General features: G+C 42.0%; 1 protein-coding gene across 1 annotated transcript in view; it reads left to right on the top strand.

The window, feature by feature from the left end:
* The window catches only part of hs3st4 (heparan sulfate (glucosamine) 3-O-sulfotransferase 4), a 54,393-nt gene extending 39,211 nt beyond the window's left edge, over window positions 1-15,182 (top strand). Inside the window, exon 2 of the mRNA XM_068757059.1 lies at window positions 14,528-15,182. Coding sequence (XP_068613160.1) covers window positions 14,528-15,182 — 655 coding nt within the window. The remainder of the gene's footprint in view (window positions 1-14,527) is intronic.
* Window positions 15,183-16,714: the final 1,532 nt, after the last annotated feature.

Genomic DNA, 16,714 nt, shown 5'->3' with positions numbered 1-16,714 from the left:
GGTCTGAGCAGAGCTCATTCCAGCTGAGATGGCGTGTCAATGTCGTAGGCAGATTTGGCGTATAGGATACACATGCAGCCTGTAGTCGTGTACTTTTCTGTCATGGTCAAGACGGATGACAACCAGACGGGACACTCTGCCAGTCAGCTTGCTGCAGAGGTGGAAATTGTCTAGGCCCAATAAACATGCGGTTCAAAATGCAGCAAGAGACGATGTCATGTCAACAAAACGTCAAAAGACATTTCCACCGCAAGCAAAAGTGGTATTTTTAAAGCGCAAGAAGCCCCTGTGGAAACATGTTAACATGAGTGGGTAAACTTTAGCATTTAGCAATGAAAAAAAATAAAAGTAAGATAAGATCAGAGTCGTCTTTGTTTTCTTTTCCTTTTGTTTAGTCTATTTTTCTGCACAAAAATGGAAGAGAATGAGAGGAAGAAGAGAAATAAAGCTAGCCTAAATATATATTTTTTAATGATGCTGTGGTTTAGCACATCGTTCAATTAGCCAATTTTTTTTTATTTGCATTTTTTTTAACAACTTAAATTTAATTATACCCAGTGTGTCTGAATATTTAATCTGTAAATATGTGGCACATATATAATGGTTCCTTAATGTTTGTTTTAACCGCCTGTGGTGCTCCATCAGATTGCGCTGAACATCTGTTCTGAAAATAACAGGGAAATACCGTGGGTGCACTATGCTGCTAAAGACTAATATAATCAACATAGTAAGTGACTGATTTGATTACTAGTATCTCAAGGACATCACAAAGCACAGCCCCGGATCAAATTGCAGAAGTAGAAAGGAGAAATTGCGGGAGAAATTACGGAGTGTCATATACTAGGAAGTTGACCCACATTCACTCGCCATCCCTTTGAAAGACCTTGTAGCAGTTTGATCGCAAACTGTCGAGAGACAGATTTGAAACGTACATTTCCTGAATATTTGTTTGCCCCCCACCTATGGAGGAACACGTGTTGGCAATGTGACCCAAAGGCATAATCTGGCAGCAAGGTGTCAGCAGGGCAGAGCCTAAATAGAAGGCAATAACGATCTTGAAATAAATGGCAGGTGTGTCTCCAGGTGTTCCACCGACTCTCCCACAGCCACGCCCACACTGCAGAACAACGAATCACAGGATCAGAATGGCAAATCAAATGGGATACCATGACACATTCATATTACAGGCTTTACTGGGAAGGTCAAAAAACTGTGTCGCCAGCCGTACATGAAGTCACCATGAATGCAGCTGATGTCTAAACGAGATTCATCTGCATGGATTCCTTTGTTTTTGCTTCTTTGACTCCAGGATAGGCAATTCATTTAAGAAATGCAATATGTCAAAGATGTCAAAATGACCGTATAACAACTGTCCCTCATTTTTGGTGGTGGAAACAAAGTATCAACAGGGGAGTAAATGGAATGCGTGCATGAGGCTTATCTGGACTCCCTCTGGCAGACCTGAGGATGGTCACTTTGGGGCTTTTGTTTGAGATGTCACTATCCTTAGCTGTGAGAAATAATGAACATACAGGAGAATAAAGCATATTTTAATAGCCGTCAGCCTCGCTGAGGTAAAAGTCAATGCGGAGAACATTTATAATGAGGAAATCAGCAGGTGTACCTGGTGATAATATTGTTTGCGCTGACATTCTCATGGCTTTGCAAACCCAACCCACCCCCAGACAGCCAGCAGAAGCCATCCTGAGCTGGGTGGACCTTTTAAAATCCCACCAACATGTGACATGCTTCCGCAGCACGTGGGAATATTACTATGCCATTCACATTGCTGATGGTCTAGCATACAGCTGGGCTTGCAAAGATTAGTGGTGACTGTTGACGATAAAGTAAGTGTGAAATATGATAACGAGAAGAAAACTAAGCACAGGATTAATTGAGGAGGAAATTCTTCCTGACAGGCTTTTTAAGTGCTTTGCTCTGATATAAAAACTGTCCATTAAAAGCATTAAGAAGCCATCAGAGTTCATCCCTACTGAAAACACCCACAGCTCCATCATTTCTTGAAGACACAAGCGGTGGGAGAGGCCAACAGTTTGACATTTTCAGCTTCAACTATGAAGCATAGCAAAGATAATAACATCTGCTCAGGAAGCAGGAAGCGGGGGCCACACAGAGACAAACAACCCACGCGGAGACAGGGAGAACATACAAGCTTTGCACAAATAGGATTTGAACCCAGCACCTTCTTGCTGTGAGGCGACAGTGCAAACCACTACACCACACGGCCATTGGCCAGCCCATCATATATACCTGAACCCGAATATATGGACATCTTTAAAGATGCAAGGGCAAACATATATGGATAGTAATCATCTTAATTCAGATTACCATGATAAAAAAAAAAGCAATAGCAATGCCCAAGAAGAAGGAAGAAGAGATTGAGTTGATTTTCCTCTGGTCGTCTGTCCTCATGATTTGTTATTTCTATAGCTTTTGCACACTTACCGACTCTCCCTCCACCTTGCACTCTACTCCGGTTTTCAGTGCAAAAGAATTGGCAAAAAGGTATTGTGAATTATTTGGCTATGGAAATATATAATGACCAGAGCATTTGCAGGTTAACCGCCGACAATGTGACAAGAACTGACGTACATTGTTGTCTAAAAAATGTCATTTTAATGGTTTTAAAAGCTCTGCATATAAGATGTGTAGCCCTCTAACTGTTATTACTGACTGTCTTTCATTAAACGTTGGAAGCAAATCACTCAACTCTGCTGCTGCATTTCTCACATTGCTATTATTTCTGACAATAAATCTATTGAGGCTCTTTCCTGTCTTTATGGCCTTAAACTGTGAAGTTCCGCCTCTCTGATCTTATTACAAAAACTCTGACGCCATGCAGTGAACAGATATTTGATTTTTAGAACGTTTTTGTGGACGGAGGGTAAAGTATGAAATAATCGCATTTACTATTGCAGCAATTATTTCTTTCCAGACAATAGTTCTGGGGGGGGGGGGGTGAGATGCAGAAGTGTTCCACATTACTTAGCCTCACTTAACAAAAGTCTCCTGAAGACAATCATAGATGCATCACTGGAGAATGTTCAGTTTTCCTTTAAAACATATCTGGTTGTTGTTTGGAAAGTGTTCCTTCTGCATTTATCACCCAAACAGATCATTGGCAACAATATCTGCAAGACACTACATATCTGCTGACAGGGCGCTACAACTCGCTTTTATTCGCTGCATTTGTGAACTCTCTACTTATATGTACACCTTTAATAAGCTCTCTCTTCAATCTATCATGAAGGCATTGCTTGTGTGTGCTGGAGTCATTAGGCAGTTAAGTTGTCGTATAACTCTGATGTTCAATTCCATTTAAGAGAGGGCAAATTCCAATTTGAGTCTTGAAAGGGCCAGAGTGTTTCTTTGAAATAAAAAGAGGTTCCAGATCCACTGCAGCGTAGCACGAAGAGTTAAAAAATTTAGAAGCTTTGCTGGGTTTTTTTTTTTCTTTCTTGGATGTTAAATCAGTAAAGAGCCCACAGTGGTTAATGATGTATAGTAAGAACAGAGCTCACAGCTTCACGAGAGGAAATACAAATAAAAGAACAGTTCAAGGTTTTCTTCCGTTCAAATGACGGGATTTGTTTGCATCAAATGATAAATATATCATGTAGTACTTAAATTGGAAAGGATCCACATCATAAACATAGTCACAAGAAACCAAGCAATAAAACAATTCTCTCCTAAGGTGGGAAAAACGCCAAAAAGTCACAATACAGGTAGTTCTGGCAAATCATGGGATCACGGCGCTTAATTGAGCACTGATGTGAGATCCTGAAAGCAGAGCTGCTTCCACTAACTACAATCATGCTACTCCGTATGGATGATTTGATGTGCATCATTTAAGTGTTTTTTTTTCAATTCTCACTTTCCACTTCCGTTGTGGTCGACAACACATGTGCAGAAGCATTTCCACCACTTTTCAACTTTAATGCGCTACTCCCCGAAGGAGCTACGCTGCTCTCACTTTACCTTTTACCTAGACAGCCTTTGAGGGAGGAGGAGAGGTTCCAGAGGATTTGATGCACTAGTCGATGACTCAAAATACATCTAAAATAACGGTGGGTGTTAGCGGAGGCGCTCATAATCTAGCTCTTTGAATATAAGGGAATGCGTTTGGTGTAGCAGTAGAAAGAATCTAATAGAAATGTTGCAGAAAATAATTGACAAACACGAATGACAGTAACTTAAATTAAATGTACCATAAAGTCTACACACTGCTTTACACATGTGCTTTAACTAGCTCTCGTGTGCGTACATAGGGGTCGGTTCAGGACACAGCATGTCTCTTGGTACGTTATCCAGTCAGCAAATGTTTCTTTGGCAAACAGGCTGAATAAACAGCCAAGCTCTGGCTCTGATTGGGAGGGGTGATGTCGTTTGCATCCAGGTTGAACTGCAACACCTGTTCGGAAGTAGGGATGTGGTTTACGCTTGTCTTTTATTCAGAATCCCATTTGATCCTTCAACCAGTGAAACTGATCAGAGTTGTTGAGAAGCAGGAACTGGACCCGGACCTGCCTCCGTATGTTGGCCAGTTCTGTTGAACTCGATGGTGTCCAATCAATAGTGAAGCGTGCACGCTCTTGACAAAGACGTTCTCTGCAGAGCCGGTCCTGTGTCGCACAAAGTTAGCAGTTTCTGGTCTCCATTATTTTTCTGACAAAGCATTACTTTAGTTTTATTCGTCTAACGTACTCTCAGAGAAAATGCCACGCCTTGATGCTCAGAGCAGTTTGTGGGACCAATGGAGTGTGACTGCTCTTGCTGATGAGTTAATCATTGCTATTATTTTGAAATCCCTGTCCCTCCAATCCTGTCTCCAGAATTGACTATGCAGAATGCCAATGGGACAGGACAGGATGGATGGATGGATTTCGAATCTCATTCAGACAATTCAGCATTTACAAATAGTAAGGAAAATAACCAAAAGATCATATATTTAGTGTTCCTTTTTATATATCACTTTACTCATGTCCAGTTGACACAGCAGTGAAATGTCTACACGTCTAACAGAATATAGTTGTATGTGTTTTGGACTGCAGTTGTGTTTGCCTCGTCTTCCTAGTTTATTGCAAATTGTTGTAAAAGAAAGAATCTGACCAAGGGTGCCACGTTGTCATATTGTCTATCGACAATAATGTAACTGTTGGCATTTATTCAAAGAAGAATTATCTGTTGTTTTGATTAAAAAAGATGTATTTACTCAGACGATTGAATTGAATTGTAAGTGTTGTTTACCCAGAATAGAGAGAATAACGTCAGGACTATAGTAGAAAGGGGAAAAGATTAAAGTTTGATACTTGGTTATTTTCTATCTATAAACATTTGACGCGTTTCTCTTTAATCTCTCCCTTTGGCAGCCTGGATTACACGAGTTATCTCAGAAACATTATCTTGCATTTGTGATGTGGTGTTTATGGCAGATTCACATTCCACGTCAAACTACCTCTGCTGGGGAGATTAAAGGGAGTGTGTCCTGGAGCAAGCTGCTCAATGGGCTGAGAGGCTGAGATCCATGCACGGATTACGTCTTCATATCTTCCATCTTTACTATTGAAAGCAAGGGAGATGTTCAGTGACTGGTAACAGCCGAGGACCATGTCTATCCACTCGTTCAATGATAAAGAATATCTCCGTTGGTTTGGGGTGGTATCTCAGAGAAAAACATGAAGCAACCTTAATAAACAAATTGTAGATAATGCAAAGGTTTCCAGCAGCATTGACACGGGTATCCTGCAGATTGGAAGACATTTTCATTGTGGATTCTAATCCCTCTGGGTTTTTTTGCAGGTATTAAACTGCAAGAGGAGAAATGACCCTCTCAGATTAAAGTGTTAGATTAAGTCTAACACTAATTAAATATCCAACCCGGGATACGACTACATCTGCAGAGCCAATTGTGAGCTGCTGATATCAGCTCCAGTCATACCAGTCTTAGAAATAAAACTGCAATCCTCACGGCTGTCTGATGCAGAGTTGCTTGCTCTTCTAGGTAAACGCAGTAAATCTTTCATAAATAACTTTGTGTGTGTATTCTCCTGTCTGCAGCTATAAATACAGCCGTCACTCAGTGCATCTGAGTGTGACTGAGGCTGCTAAGCTTGTGTCGAATGAAAGCACGCTTAAGGCACTCTGAACTGGTCGTAGCTGGCATTTACATGCCAACTAAGCAGACTCCCCGTCATTAAATGAGCTTTTCTAAATGCGGAGAACACTGTTGTCTTATTTTCTGTGTGTTCGGTACTGATAGATAAAAGGATGCCAGGTGAACAACATATTTTTTTTCTGACCCAGCAGTCTGAATTGAGCAATCTCTGCCAGTTGAAACACAATTTGGATTAGCAAAATCCAAATGATAGGTCAGCTTACTCCAAAATGGAGCAGCTTAGGCCTTGTCTGCATGATGCCTAAATTCCTAGCAGCCTATTTTGTTGCATCCAGATGTTAGCGCATAAACACCCTCGCCCGCCTCTAAGCCCAATGCACATTTCAATCACAGTAACATAAGGGGACACAATAAAATATCCCTGCGAATACCATGTGCTTTGACAAGATGTCTAATTATAGCAGTGCTGCTCTTTCTAAAGCTAAAATGTCTATTTGTAGTTGTGAAATAATTTTAAAAGAAGCAGTGAGTTCTCTTTTTTCCACTTATTGGATTTATTGCTAATTTATCTGATAAGTATAAGCACACATAAATCAGCGACACCAGCTGCAACACAATGAAAATAGTTATTTTGTTATAATTTGCTTTTAAATTAACAAAACTTCTTGTACATGAAGTCTATTTTTCTCTTATAATTCAATCTCCAGTTTATTTTGTTCCCTGCTAGAGCCACCAGTTTTAATAGCAACAAACTGACCCCCCCCCCCCACCAATACAAGAAGGTGTGCATGTAAAAACCTACCAGGGATTCAAGGCTGGAATCTATAAGCACGCACAACAGGCCAAGATAAGGTTAGAAGGTTTACCGTTTAATAAGAGGTGTTGTCAATGAAGGAAATTAGATTAGAGATGATCAGAATTTGCAATAAAATCCAAAAGCTAGCCTGAGCTGCAGTGCAGTTTGATCTTTTTCAAAGTGCAGTCTGGCTTGAGAAGTCTCCGAGCCCAAACATTTCACTCAGAGGACCTTTCTCTTATCGGCGAAGACACTATTATTGTTTATCCATCGCGATGATTTTAGTGCAGGCCGGCGGATTTTGAGATTTCTGCTTTATCCTGAATATAATGGAACCAGGAGTCACGTCAGTCGCAGTTCTCAGAGGACCAATAAAATGTATTTCAGAAAAGCTCAGCAGCAATCTCTTCTTCCACAAATCATGCCAGCGGGGCTCCTGACCTCGCTGTGAGCAGACTGACATAGGAACTATTTTCTTTCCGTATCACTGTGCAGAGGTGTGTGTCCGGGGCGGGGGAGGGGGGGATGATGCATCGTCTCATGGATCACACAGATGACATTTCATTACTGTATATTCAAAAGAAGACCGACGTCTCTGGAGCGGATCCGTATCTTCCTGGCGGCTTGGATGGATGCGATGCATCCAAGTCTGAGGAAACGATCCAATTTTGATTGAAGGGTAAACAGTCAAAAAACTAGAAATAAAATACATATTTTGCTTTGCCTTCACTGCTTTGTGTTTGCATTAGTGAAATTAAATGTTTCATTTGTGAGCTAAGTTAGGACTCAAAACTAAAGATGTCGTGGGTTTATTGCAGGCAAACGTAATGAGGATGCTGCAACAGTTTTCCATCAGGCATGCGGTGCAGCTCGCAACCTCATGGATGCAGAAAGAAATACATGCGATTAAGATTAAGGGCGACGCAATCATTTAGAATCATGACAACTAGTCTCATGTCTTTGCAGTTGCTCCTAGTAACGGCTGATTATGCTTTCAGCCATGTTACCAGTTTAGATAAAACATTTATTACAGTTTGATCTTAGAAGGAATACATTTTAACAGAGTTCTGTTTTTGTTTTCTTCTCAAGGCAAGATCCTAGAATCTGCCATCAGACTGAGTAATGGAACAGAGAATGGATCAGACTAATCTAGACGAGGCTCGGCATGTTATTTTCTTAGTGGGAAAATAATTGAGAGGGAGTTCATGATCTCATTCTCTCTGCTAAGACGCATCGCTGTCTGCAGCTTAAACGCTTGAATGCTAAATGTTGTCTGGGACGAGTTTCATGTCAAGCTAATTTAACCAAATAAGAAACAATGAGGGATCCAGTTTTCAGCAAGCTCCTGGGGATTTTCGAATTGGCACCCATATCAGCATTCCTTCATATCCACTGAGGGCCCATTTCCTTCCTCTGCTCTGCTCCACGCAGCCTGCATCAATATTTTACAGTAGGCCAACCTGCTCAGATGACCTGACGCAGCTGATGAAAAGTATTTGACTTGCTCAAACACAAACACAAATAAGGAACAGATCTCTATTGTGCAAATTTCAAACACACTAACAGGCGATTGAACATTCTGAATGTTACAGTTTCTGAGACCGAGACAGACGCTGACCTTTTCCCAGCTGTTCATTGGCACACATTACCAACTTTGTGGAGAGACGCACGGAACACATTTACCTGACCTCTTATGATTTTAACTTACTTTTATGCTTTAGTAGAAAAATCCACTCAGGTTGTCTCTATTGCTGGATCCATGCACTGAAATAGTTTGTGCAGCTCTTCCTTTTTGGTGTCACACTGACCTACAGCTCTAATTTAAAAAGAGAGAAAAACTGTGATAGGTAATTTTCGGATGCACTTCCCTTCTCTATACCAGACTCATTATCCCTCTAGACAACATAGATGAACAAGTTCGTATCGTATCGGCAGATCTTTCTTCAAAACGAAACTGTTTTTTTTTTTTGCCCTGTTGCAGAAAAAGAAATCAGACACAGACACTGTTTAATTTGCCATTGATGCTGTTGTTGATGACCTGAATGTAATTTCCCTCAATCTTCAGCCATATGGATTTGCTCTGTAGAGCAGTTTATATTTTATGTACCCACTTGTTTATCTGCACAGCAATTCACGATTGCTGTTACTTTCGGCGCGGTGCACAGGGCGTAATTGGAAATGAAAAATGCCAGGGAAATTATCATTTTGAAAATTACAGCCAATAATTTTACAAGAACTTCAATTACCCCAGATCAACCCGAGCGTTCTAATTTCTTATGGATACGTCATGTAAAGGAGGAGCATGAATGAGCAATAAGTTCACGTTAAATGTTGCTTTCCATGCTGCAGTCAGACTTTGCAATTTGATAGTGTGCAATCAATTTCAGCGATATGAAGAGAGCTTTAAGAGCCGCCCAAGACAATCCGTCGTGTTCGACTGTCATGTTAATTGGCTCTGCTTCACTGAGCAGGATCAGCTACGTTTATAGCATGTCAATTTTAGCCCTTGACTTTGATGTATTCAGGTGCGACTTCCAATTTATGTGGATCATTTTGTGCTTCTTTGAGCTAAGTCGCATTTTATGAGTGTTAAATTGTTGGAAAATACAGAGATGAGAAATGATTTTTTTGTGCGTCAAATCTAAACCAATAATTTCACCTCAAACAGAATGACAGGATTTTTTGATGAGGTGTAATTTTATCTATTAGCTGGACTGTTAGAGCCCGGAATAGTTCATTGGCACTTGAAGTCCAATGTGACTTGTGTTTGGAGGAGTTTAGTTTGAACTTTTGACCATACGTTGGACAATAAGTTGCTGCAGGACCAAAAAACATGTGTCCATTGTCAAAGTATCCGGTTAGATCTAGTCCTGACCCAAACACAGCGTTTTCTATTAGATTATTTTTGAAATGCTCTTGCTGTCTAGACATTCACTGAGTCAGAGTGTGCATTTCATGGGTAATCCTTGACGTAGTCTGCATAATGCATGGAACCTACAGCTCTCCGATGGCTGCAGATATGCTATATGCAGCTTTGATTCAGCCTGCTCGTCCAGATTTATCAGTAAATGACAGTGACAGGGGCGAGCGCTCACTTGTTTTCCTATTATGCGCTGCAGCTGCAGCACTTGAACCAGCATGTCGTGTTTTTGCATTGGCAACATTAATAACAGAATATTGAGGGCAATTGTGATCAATTGAATGAGAGCGGTCTGAAGAGCTCTCATCGGCTCATTCAAAGACAAATAAACAAAGAAGCGGCATAAGAGAAGCAAACCATCTCCCGGGGAAGTGGCAGACTTGTTGTTTTATTAGAGGATGTGAGCCATTACGTAAACATGTTATTTTTGGTTTGCATTTGGACATTCATTTTCAGGTTTGGGAGGAGAAATCATCCCTTTTTATGAGCAGTTTTGTTCGACTAGACCCTGAAGATGGAAAAAAATATAAATATATTGCAAACTGAAGAAAAACAGAAAGAGCAGGCCAAGCTGAAAAGTAAAAAAGACAAAAACACCGGAATGGGCCGGGGGGGGCAGCTAAACACACAGGTGGCTAATCACTGCCAGCTGAAACTAATTGGGGTGAAAAAGGTGGGGAAGATCAAGAAAGCCAGGAAGTAGCGTCAAACATGAGAGCTGCGTGGGGAAATTTCAAAATAAAACAGGAAATGGCTCAACTAAACCTTAAATCTTGACAAGTATAATTTTTAAAGATGAAAATAGAACAAGGATATTTGATGAAACATGGAGTTAGCTCTTTTCAGAGTCATTTATTAAGATTGTGTTTTTGTAAAATCAAAACAAGAGCAAAATATTACAGAACAAAAAGATCCCAGTTCCTGTTTTGTTGTATGTCCTTTAGCTCGCCGGGTCCGTCTTCGACTCGCAGGTGTGAGGTGGGCTTCAGAGAAGCAACAAACAAACCAAACTCCCCATCATTATGTGAGCCTGATCTGATGACTGGTAATGGCAACGCGCTCTCTGTTTGTTTTCCACTTGAAAGTTGCACCTTAACCGTGACAAAACAATACCTCCCACTCCATAACAAACCCACTAAGACCCTTCGCTGTGGCCTGTGGGCTTGTCTTTTCTGTGCCAAACATGTAAGCATCCACCGTTTGAGAGCCGAGTGAAGAATGGCTCCTTTGACCCATCGGTTTTTTTTATCCTCCACTTCACAGTGAACCAATGTGGTTGTTTTTCTTTGGGCTGCTGTAATCACATAAATGTCACTCAGGCTGTAGTAATGAGATTATTCATCGAAATCTCTCACTTCAAATGTCCTGTCTGACTGTTGTTGATGAATAGCTGCTTTACACCCTGATATTTGCAATCAGCCACAGAGCAACACCTCGGAATAATTAGGTTGTTGTTTTATTTTTAATGCTTTCTATTGTCTGGCTGTGCTGACAGTCGACGGCGGTTCAGATGGAACAGAACCAAATGCTTCAAATTAATTATGCATTTCTTCCTACGATCCTGGAATTAGTTCTGTCACTGGATCAACAATGACAGGAAAAAAAAGTAACACCAAATGTCTTATGTCTTCTCTCCTTTTTACGAATTATCTTGAGGATTAAAGGAGTCTGCCCACATCACCGCCGCCGCCGTGCTCTCCACGGAATCGGGAGCTTATTATGAGCGGACTCCTTTAGAATAATTGATTGTATTTGACACGACGTGGAAGAAGCTCTTTGAATTGATACTCTGCAGGCAGAGCCGTGATCAATACGAATGAGAGACTGGCTGAGCGCTTGTTTCTCTGCCAGCGTTTATTTGAAAGAGCTTTCAGGAGAAACGCCACTCCAAATTCTGCTCTGATTTATCACACTCTTTAAATGTACATTAATGCGATCCCCCATCTCAAAATATCCCCTGAAGACAAATTTGACTGAATGCAATGAAACATTGCGTTCAATCCTACGCGTGATCCGAGGCACCTTCGAGGTTGCGTTTTGGCGAGCAGCGTTGTGATTATCTGCCGAGCTTAGTTTTGTTCTTTGCAAAGATTTGCTGTGATCTGCTATCCTGCACAGTGTAAGTGATGAATCAACATTCAGAGACATCCGGCCGTGCTCTGGCTCTAAATTTCAAATGAAGTGGGTGTGAAATGGTCTTCCTTCCAAATTTACAGCACACAGCCTCAATATCAGACATTCTCCCTTTTATTATATATTTTTCTGACTGTGAGAATGTTTAAGATGCATTTAAAACATCTGGTCTCGCACGATTTGTTTTTTCATTGTCACGTTAGATTGCCCTCAAGGTCATTTAAAGCGCTTCCTGTTCTTCAAGCGCGAGGGAAACCTATGTTTTATATGTAAATGAAGCATTGGACATGTGTTGTAAGGACAGAAAATAAATGCTCTGTGCCGTGTCCTCAGCCTGTGGAAGTAAACAGCAGATGGTCCGCGCGGCCTCCTTAGCGCTATGGATTTCATTTGCCTACCCACCTGAATGACCTGCGCCGAGCTAAGCAGCTGATGCGGAGAGAAAAACAGAAACCGGAATTAAGAGTTTGCTCTTGTTTACTTCGGTTCCACTAGATTGCAAGGCCAGAGGAGTCATTTTCCATGCACAGAAGAATTAGCTTGCTTATCAGCGTTTTGATTTCCGTCCCGCTTCACCGTCCCATTGACATTTGAGTCGTACATGATCCATGACTGATTCCTAATCAGAAAGGAGCCTCTGCAGCACAATGGTGTGCATGTGGCTTTTGAGGATTTGATTGTTCTATAATTAAATGTGTGATGATAAGCGCATAACTTGTTACGTGCACACCTTCATTAAAGTAACCTTAAACGTTGTACATCTGTCCTGCCAATTGGATATGCTCCAAAGATGCATGGCACATTGCTGCGAGAGAGACACTGCAGCTTGTGGCCATACAGTAGGAGACCGGCGCTTTCAAGGTGATTTCCTGTGGTCTATTAGAGCTTTTTTACAACCAGGAATAGTGACGCCGCCGCACCCTCGGACCACCTGCTGCACTTAGGAGTCGAGTTAAGTGGCAGAAAGAGATGAAGTCCTTGAAAGGTTACAAAAATCTTTACTGTACGGGAGGTAGTGTGGAAAAAAATTACAACTAATACTCTTTCTAGCCACTATGCTCTTTGTACACGGCTAATATCACAGCACAGCACATGAAGCATCCATAGTTTCGTTCTGTCAAGAGACAAACATAATCCAGAGGGAAATTACCCATCAGGAAGGCAATACTGTTACTGAGATGCAATTACCAGGCCACTTGTGAGACTCTCGGCCCATGTATCCATTGGTTGCATGTGTGTGTGTGTGTGTGTGAGTGTGTGTGTGCGTGAGTGAGAGAGGATGGTCGATATGTGTAGAACAGCTCTTATGTTTTGCAGAGTAAATTGGATTCTTTGCTGGAGAACAGTTAATTTAGAATATGTCCAGGATGCAAATGATTGATGTGACTATATCGCAACAACTGTAGGTTTGAGAAGCAGGGCAGGCTAATGGAAAAAATATTGCAGGGGACAGGAAATAGCTTTTATCCCGCAATTTATGGCTGAATTTCCTCCTCTGACTCTGTGACTTTTCCATACGGATGATTTGTATTTTCAGTTTCTTCCATGTTAATTAATTTGCAAGCAGATATTAGTTAATTTAAGGATGCAAAAAAGAAGAAAAAAAACCCCGGTGTGCGAGCATGGATTTAGTTTCACTTGGAGAATATTTTGTGGAGCTCGTGAGCTCATATTTGTTAGCAGTTAAATAAACAGGGTGTCTCACAGAGGATTTAATGCACCAATTTAGCGCTGAATCACATAGCCTACAAACAAAGAAAGCAGCATGGATTGGAATGAGAATCAGTGTAAACATTTGATAAGGATTTGCTTGAGGCAAGCGCTATGCTTTATTATTGGTATAAAAATAGAAACTCCTCTCGTGTGTGTTTGATATTCTTGCCTCTGCACAGCCGTGTTCTGCAACCCGCTCTCACAGATCAGTCAGTTAAACGTAATATTTATTGGGCAAAACCAAATGGCTTCTTGGTTTATTTATTTTTTTATTAAAGCCGGGGACATTTCAATCGTAAAGCAAATGATCACCTTGAATCTCATGATTAATCACCATTGCCTTCAATGAATGCCCCGCAACCTTAAACATAGAGGAAGGAGAAGCGCCTCCTACATGCCACTGCACGGGAGGTGCATGCGCAAAAGAAATAGGTGCCTTGCATGCATAATAAAGGTATGACAAAACAATACCCAAGGCACCCCGGTATTAATGATATGCAGCGAAGTCATTATTAAAGTTCCAAAACAGCTCCTGGAGTAACACAGATGGAGTCAATTAAGCAATGAGCAGACTTGCCTGCCTGCCGTTTCATCTCCCGTCTTTTATCTCGTGTGTATTACTGCATGGCTGTAATTAGCTACATGCGTCTCCTCGCCGACGTTCCGTCCGGCAATATTAACAGCCATTTTCACATGTAATTTCAAATAGTGCACTGTTTAAATTCATTGTCCCACATCCTCGGGTGCTTCATTTGCATTGCGAGAGGTACTGAGGATAACACCGTGCTAAATCCGCTTTTTTTCCCTTCGTCCCCGTTTGTGTTCCCAGAGACCTGATGCCTTCGACGCTGGAGGGGCAGATCACCATGGAGAAGACGCCCAGCTACTTTGTGACTAACCACGCCCCGAAGCGTATCCACTCCATGGCCAGGGACATTAAGCTTATTATTGTGGTGCGTAATCCTGTCACCAGAGCCATTTCCGACTACACACAGACTTTGTCCAAGAAGCCTGAGATCCCCACCTTTGAAGTTCTGGCTTTTAAGAACAGGACACTGGGTCGTATAGATGCTTCATGGAGCGCATTGCGTATAGGGATATACGCGCTTCACCTGGAGAGCTGGATGCAGTATTTCCCTCTTTCCCAAATGCACTTTGTTAGCGGGGAAAGGCTCATCGTGGATCCCGCTGGAGAGATGGCCAAAGTGCAGGACTTCCTGGGACTCAAACGCATCGTCACAGACAAACACTTTTACTTCAATAAAACGAAAGGATTTCCGTGTCTGAAGAAGCCGGAAGACAGCAGCACCCCGAGATGCCTCGGCAAGTCGAAAGGGAGAACTCACCCGAAAATTGACCCCGATGTGATTCGGCGTCTGCACAAGTTCTACAAACCCTTTAACATGATGTTTTACCAAATGACTGGTCAGAACTTTGAATGGGAGCTGCAGGAGGACAGCGAGTCTCGTAGCTCTCAGGACTAGCGGACTGCGGCGTCGGGGCGCGTGACGCAGCCACACCACCAGCCTTTGCAATCAAACGATTATTGTCTCGCTTCATCTTCAGAGAGGATGAACGAGCCAGCCAATCAATCACGGCTGTCTCTGCTGTGTCTGTATCCATTAACATGAGTTGACTGACATGCTTTTTCTCTCTCTCTCTCTCTCTCTCTCTCTCTCTCTCCCTTAAATACTAATGTTGTCTGATAGCAAATCATTATTGTATATACTAAACATAAAATATATTTATATTTGTGAAAAGGAGACGATTTATTCATTTTGTTTTTAAAACATAGAGAATCATGTTGACTATGGCAATGCATGCGATAAGTGAAGTGTCCTTACCTCATGAGCCTGAAGGCTGAGCTTTGCCCGGTGCTCCTCCCTGCCCTCCAGTTTGTTGCCCTCCTGCCCCCTCACAGAATATTTTCTCTTTTAGTGTCTGAGGCCATGAAGTGCTTTGTACTTTGTCTTTTCATGCCGTCCTGCTGCTTTAGAGAAAAATGGTAGACACATGGCACAATACCCCCTTTTGCACGTCCTCAGCCTTTTCGTTGTCCATATTAGCTGGAGACAATCCTTTTATTGTCGGCCTCAGTTTACAGAAGTGTTCATTTACTCCGTTTCCGTTGCCCTGTACTCATTTGCACACATACAGTACACAATAAGGGAGCTGATCATTCAATACCCGTAATTTGACAAATGGATCCCTGCCCTATTAATATAAAGGGTTAGCGGCGGCTCAAGTGATTCAGCATCTTGACAAAAACAATTCCCCATCGGCAAAGCGTATACCACAATACCAGTGAACTGTTGTAATCCCCGACGGTCTGCCTTGTGACCCTCTTCTTGTCAAAGTAATACATGTCAATGAGGGTGAAGAACGACGGCAGAAGGACCGGGCAGAAGTTTAACAAACATCTGCTGCAGCGGCACGGCCTGCTGTCGTTAGAGATTAATGACGTGTTAAATAAACTGCTGCTGCTGGAACAATGTCAATGTCAGAGAGAATTTGCTGTCAAGGAAAAGCAGCACACGTGCCCAGGTAAATTTCCGAGCCATTGCCATGTGTACTTAACGTGGATGAGATAATGTCTGACTGGGCAGACGCTTGGGTTGAACGTAGCAAGGTGTTGCTGTGAAATCCTCCAAACATCATCGTCACATTTTCTTTGTTCTTCCATTTTGCCAAACTCGTTGTGTCTCTGTGTTGTCTCTGGACTTTTCATAAATTGAGACAATCAATACAGTCAATGAGTCAATAAATACAGTCTGCTACACCCCACTGGTTCCTGCAGCTATGATGCATTGCTCTGTTAATCCTACCTGCTCTGCAGCCTTGGACGGCTGGATCGGCTCACTCTCTGCAAACTTCTCCATCGCCCCGGGGAGGCCGACACCAGCAGCGACTTATGCAGAGCGATTGATTCAATCAGAGTACACGCCATACTGGCCTTCTGTAGCGATAAGTCTCAACATTTACCGCTGATTCTCACCGTTCCAGTCACAACTTCCAC

The sequence above is a fragment of the Brachionichthys hirsutus genome, unplaced genomic scaffold (genome assembly GCF_040956055.1).
Source record: "Brachionichthys hirsutus isolate HB-005 unplaced genomic scaffold, CSIRO-AGI_Bhir_v1 contig_851, whole genome shotgun sequence".
In the NCBI taxonomy this organism is placed as follows: Eukaryota; Metazoa; Chordata; class Actinopteri; order Lophiiformes; family Brachionichthyidae; genus Brachionichthys; species Brachionichthys hirsutus.
This window is presented reverse-complemented; position numbering and strand designations above follow the sequence as displayed.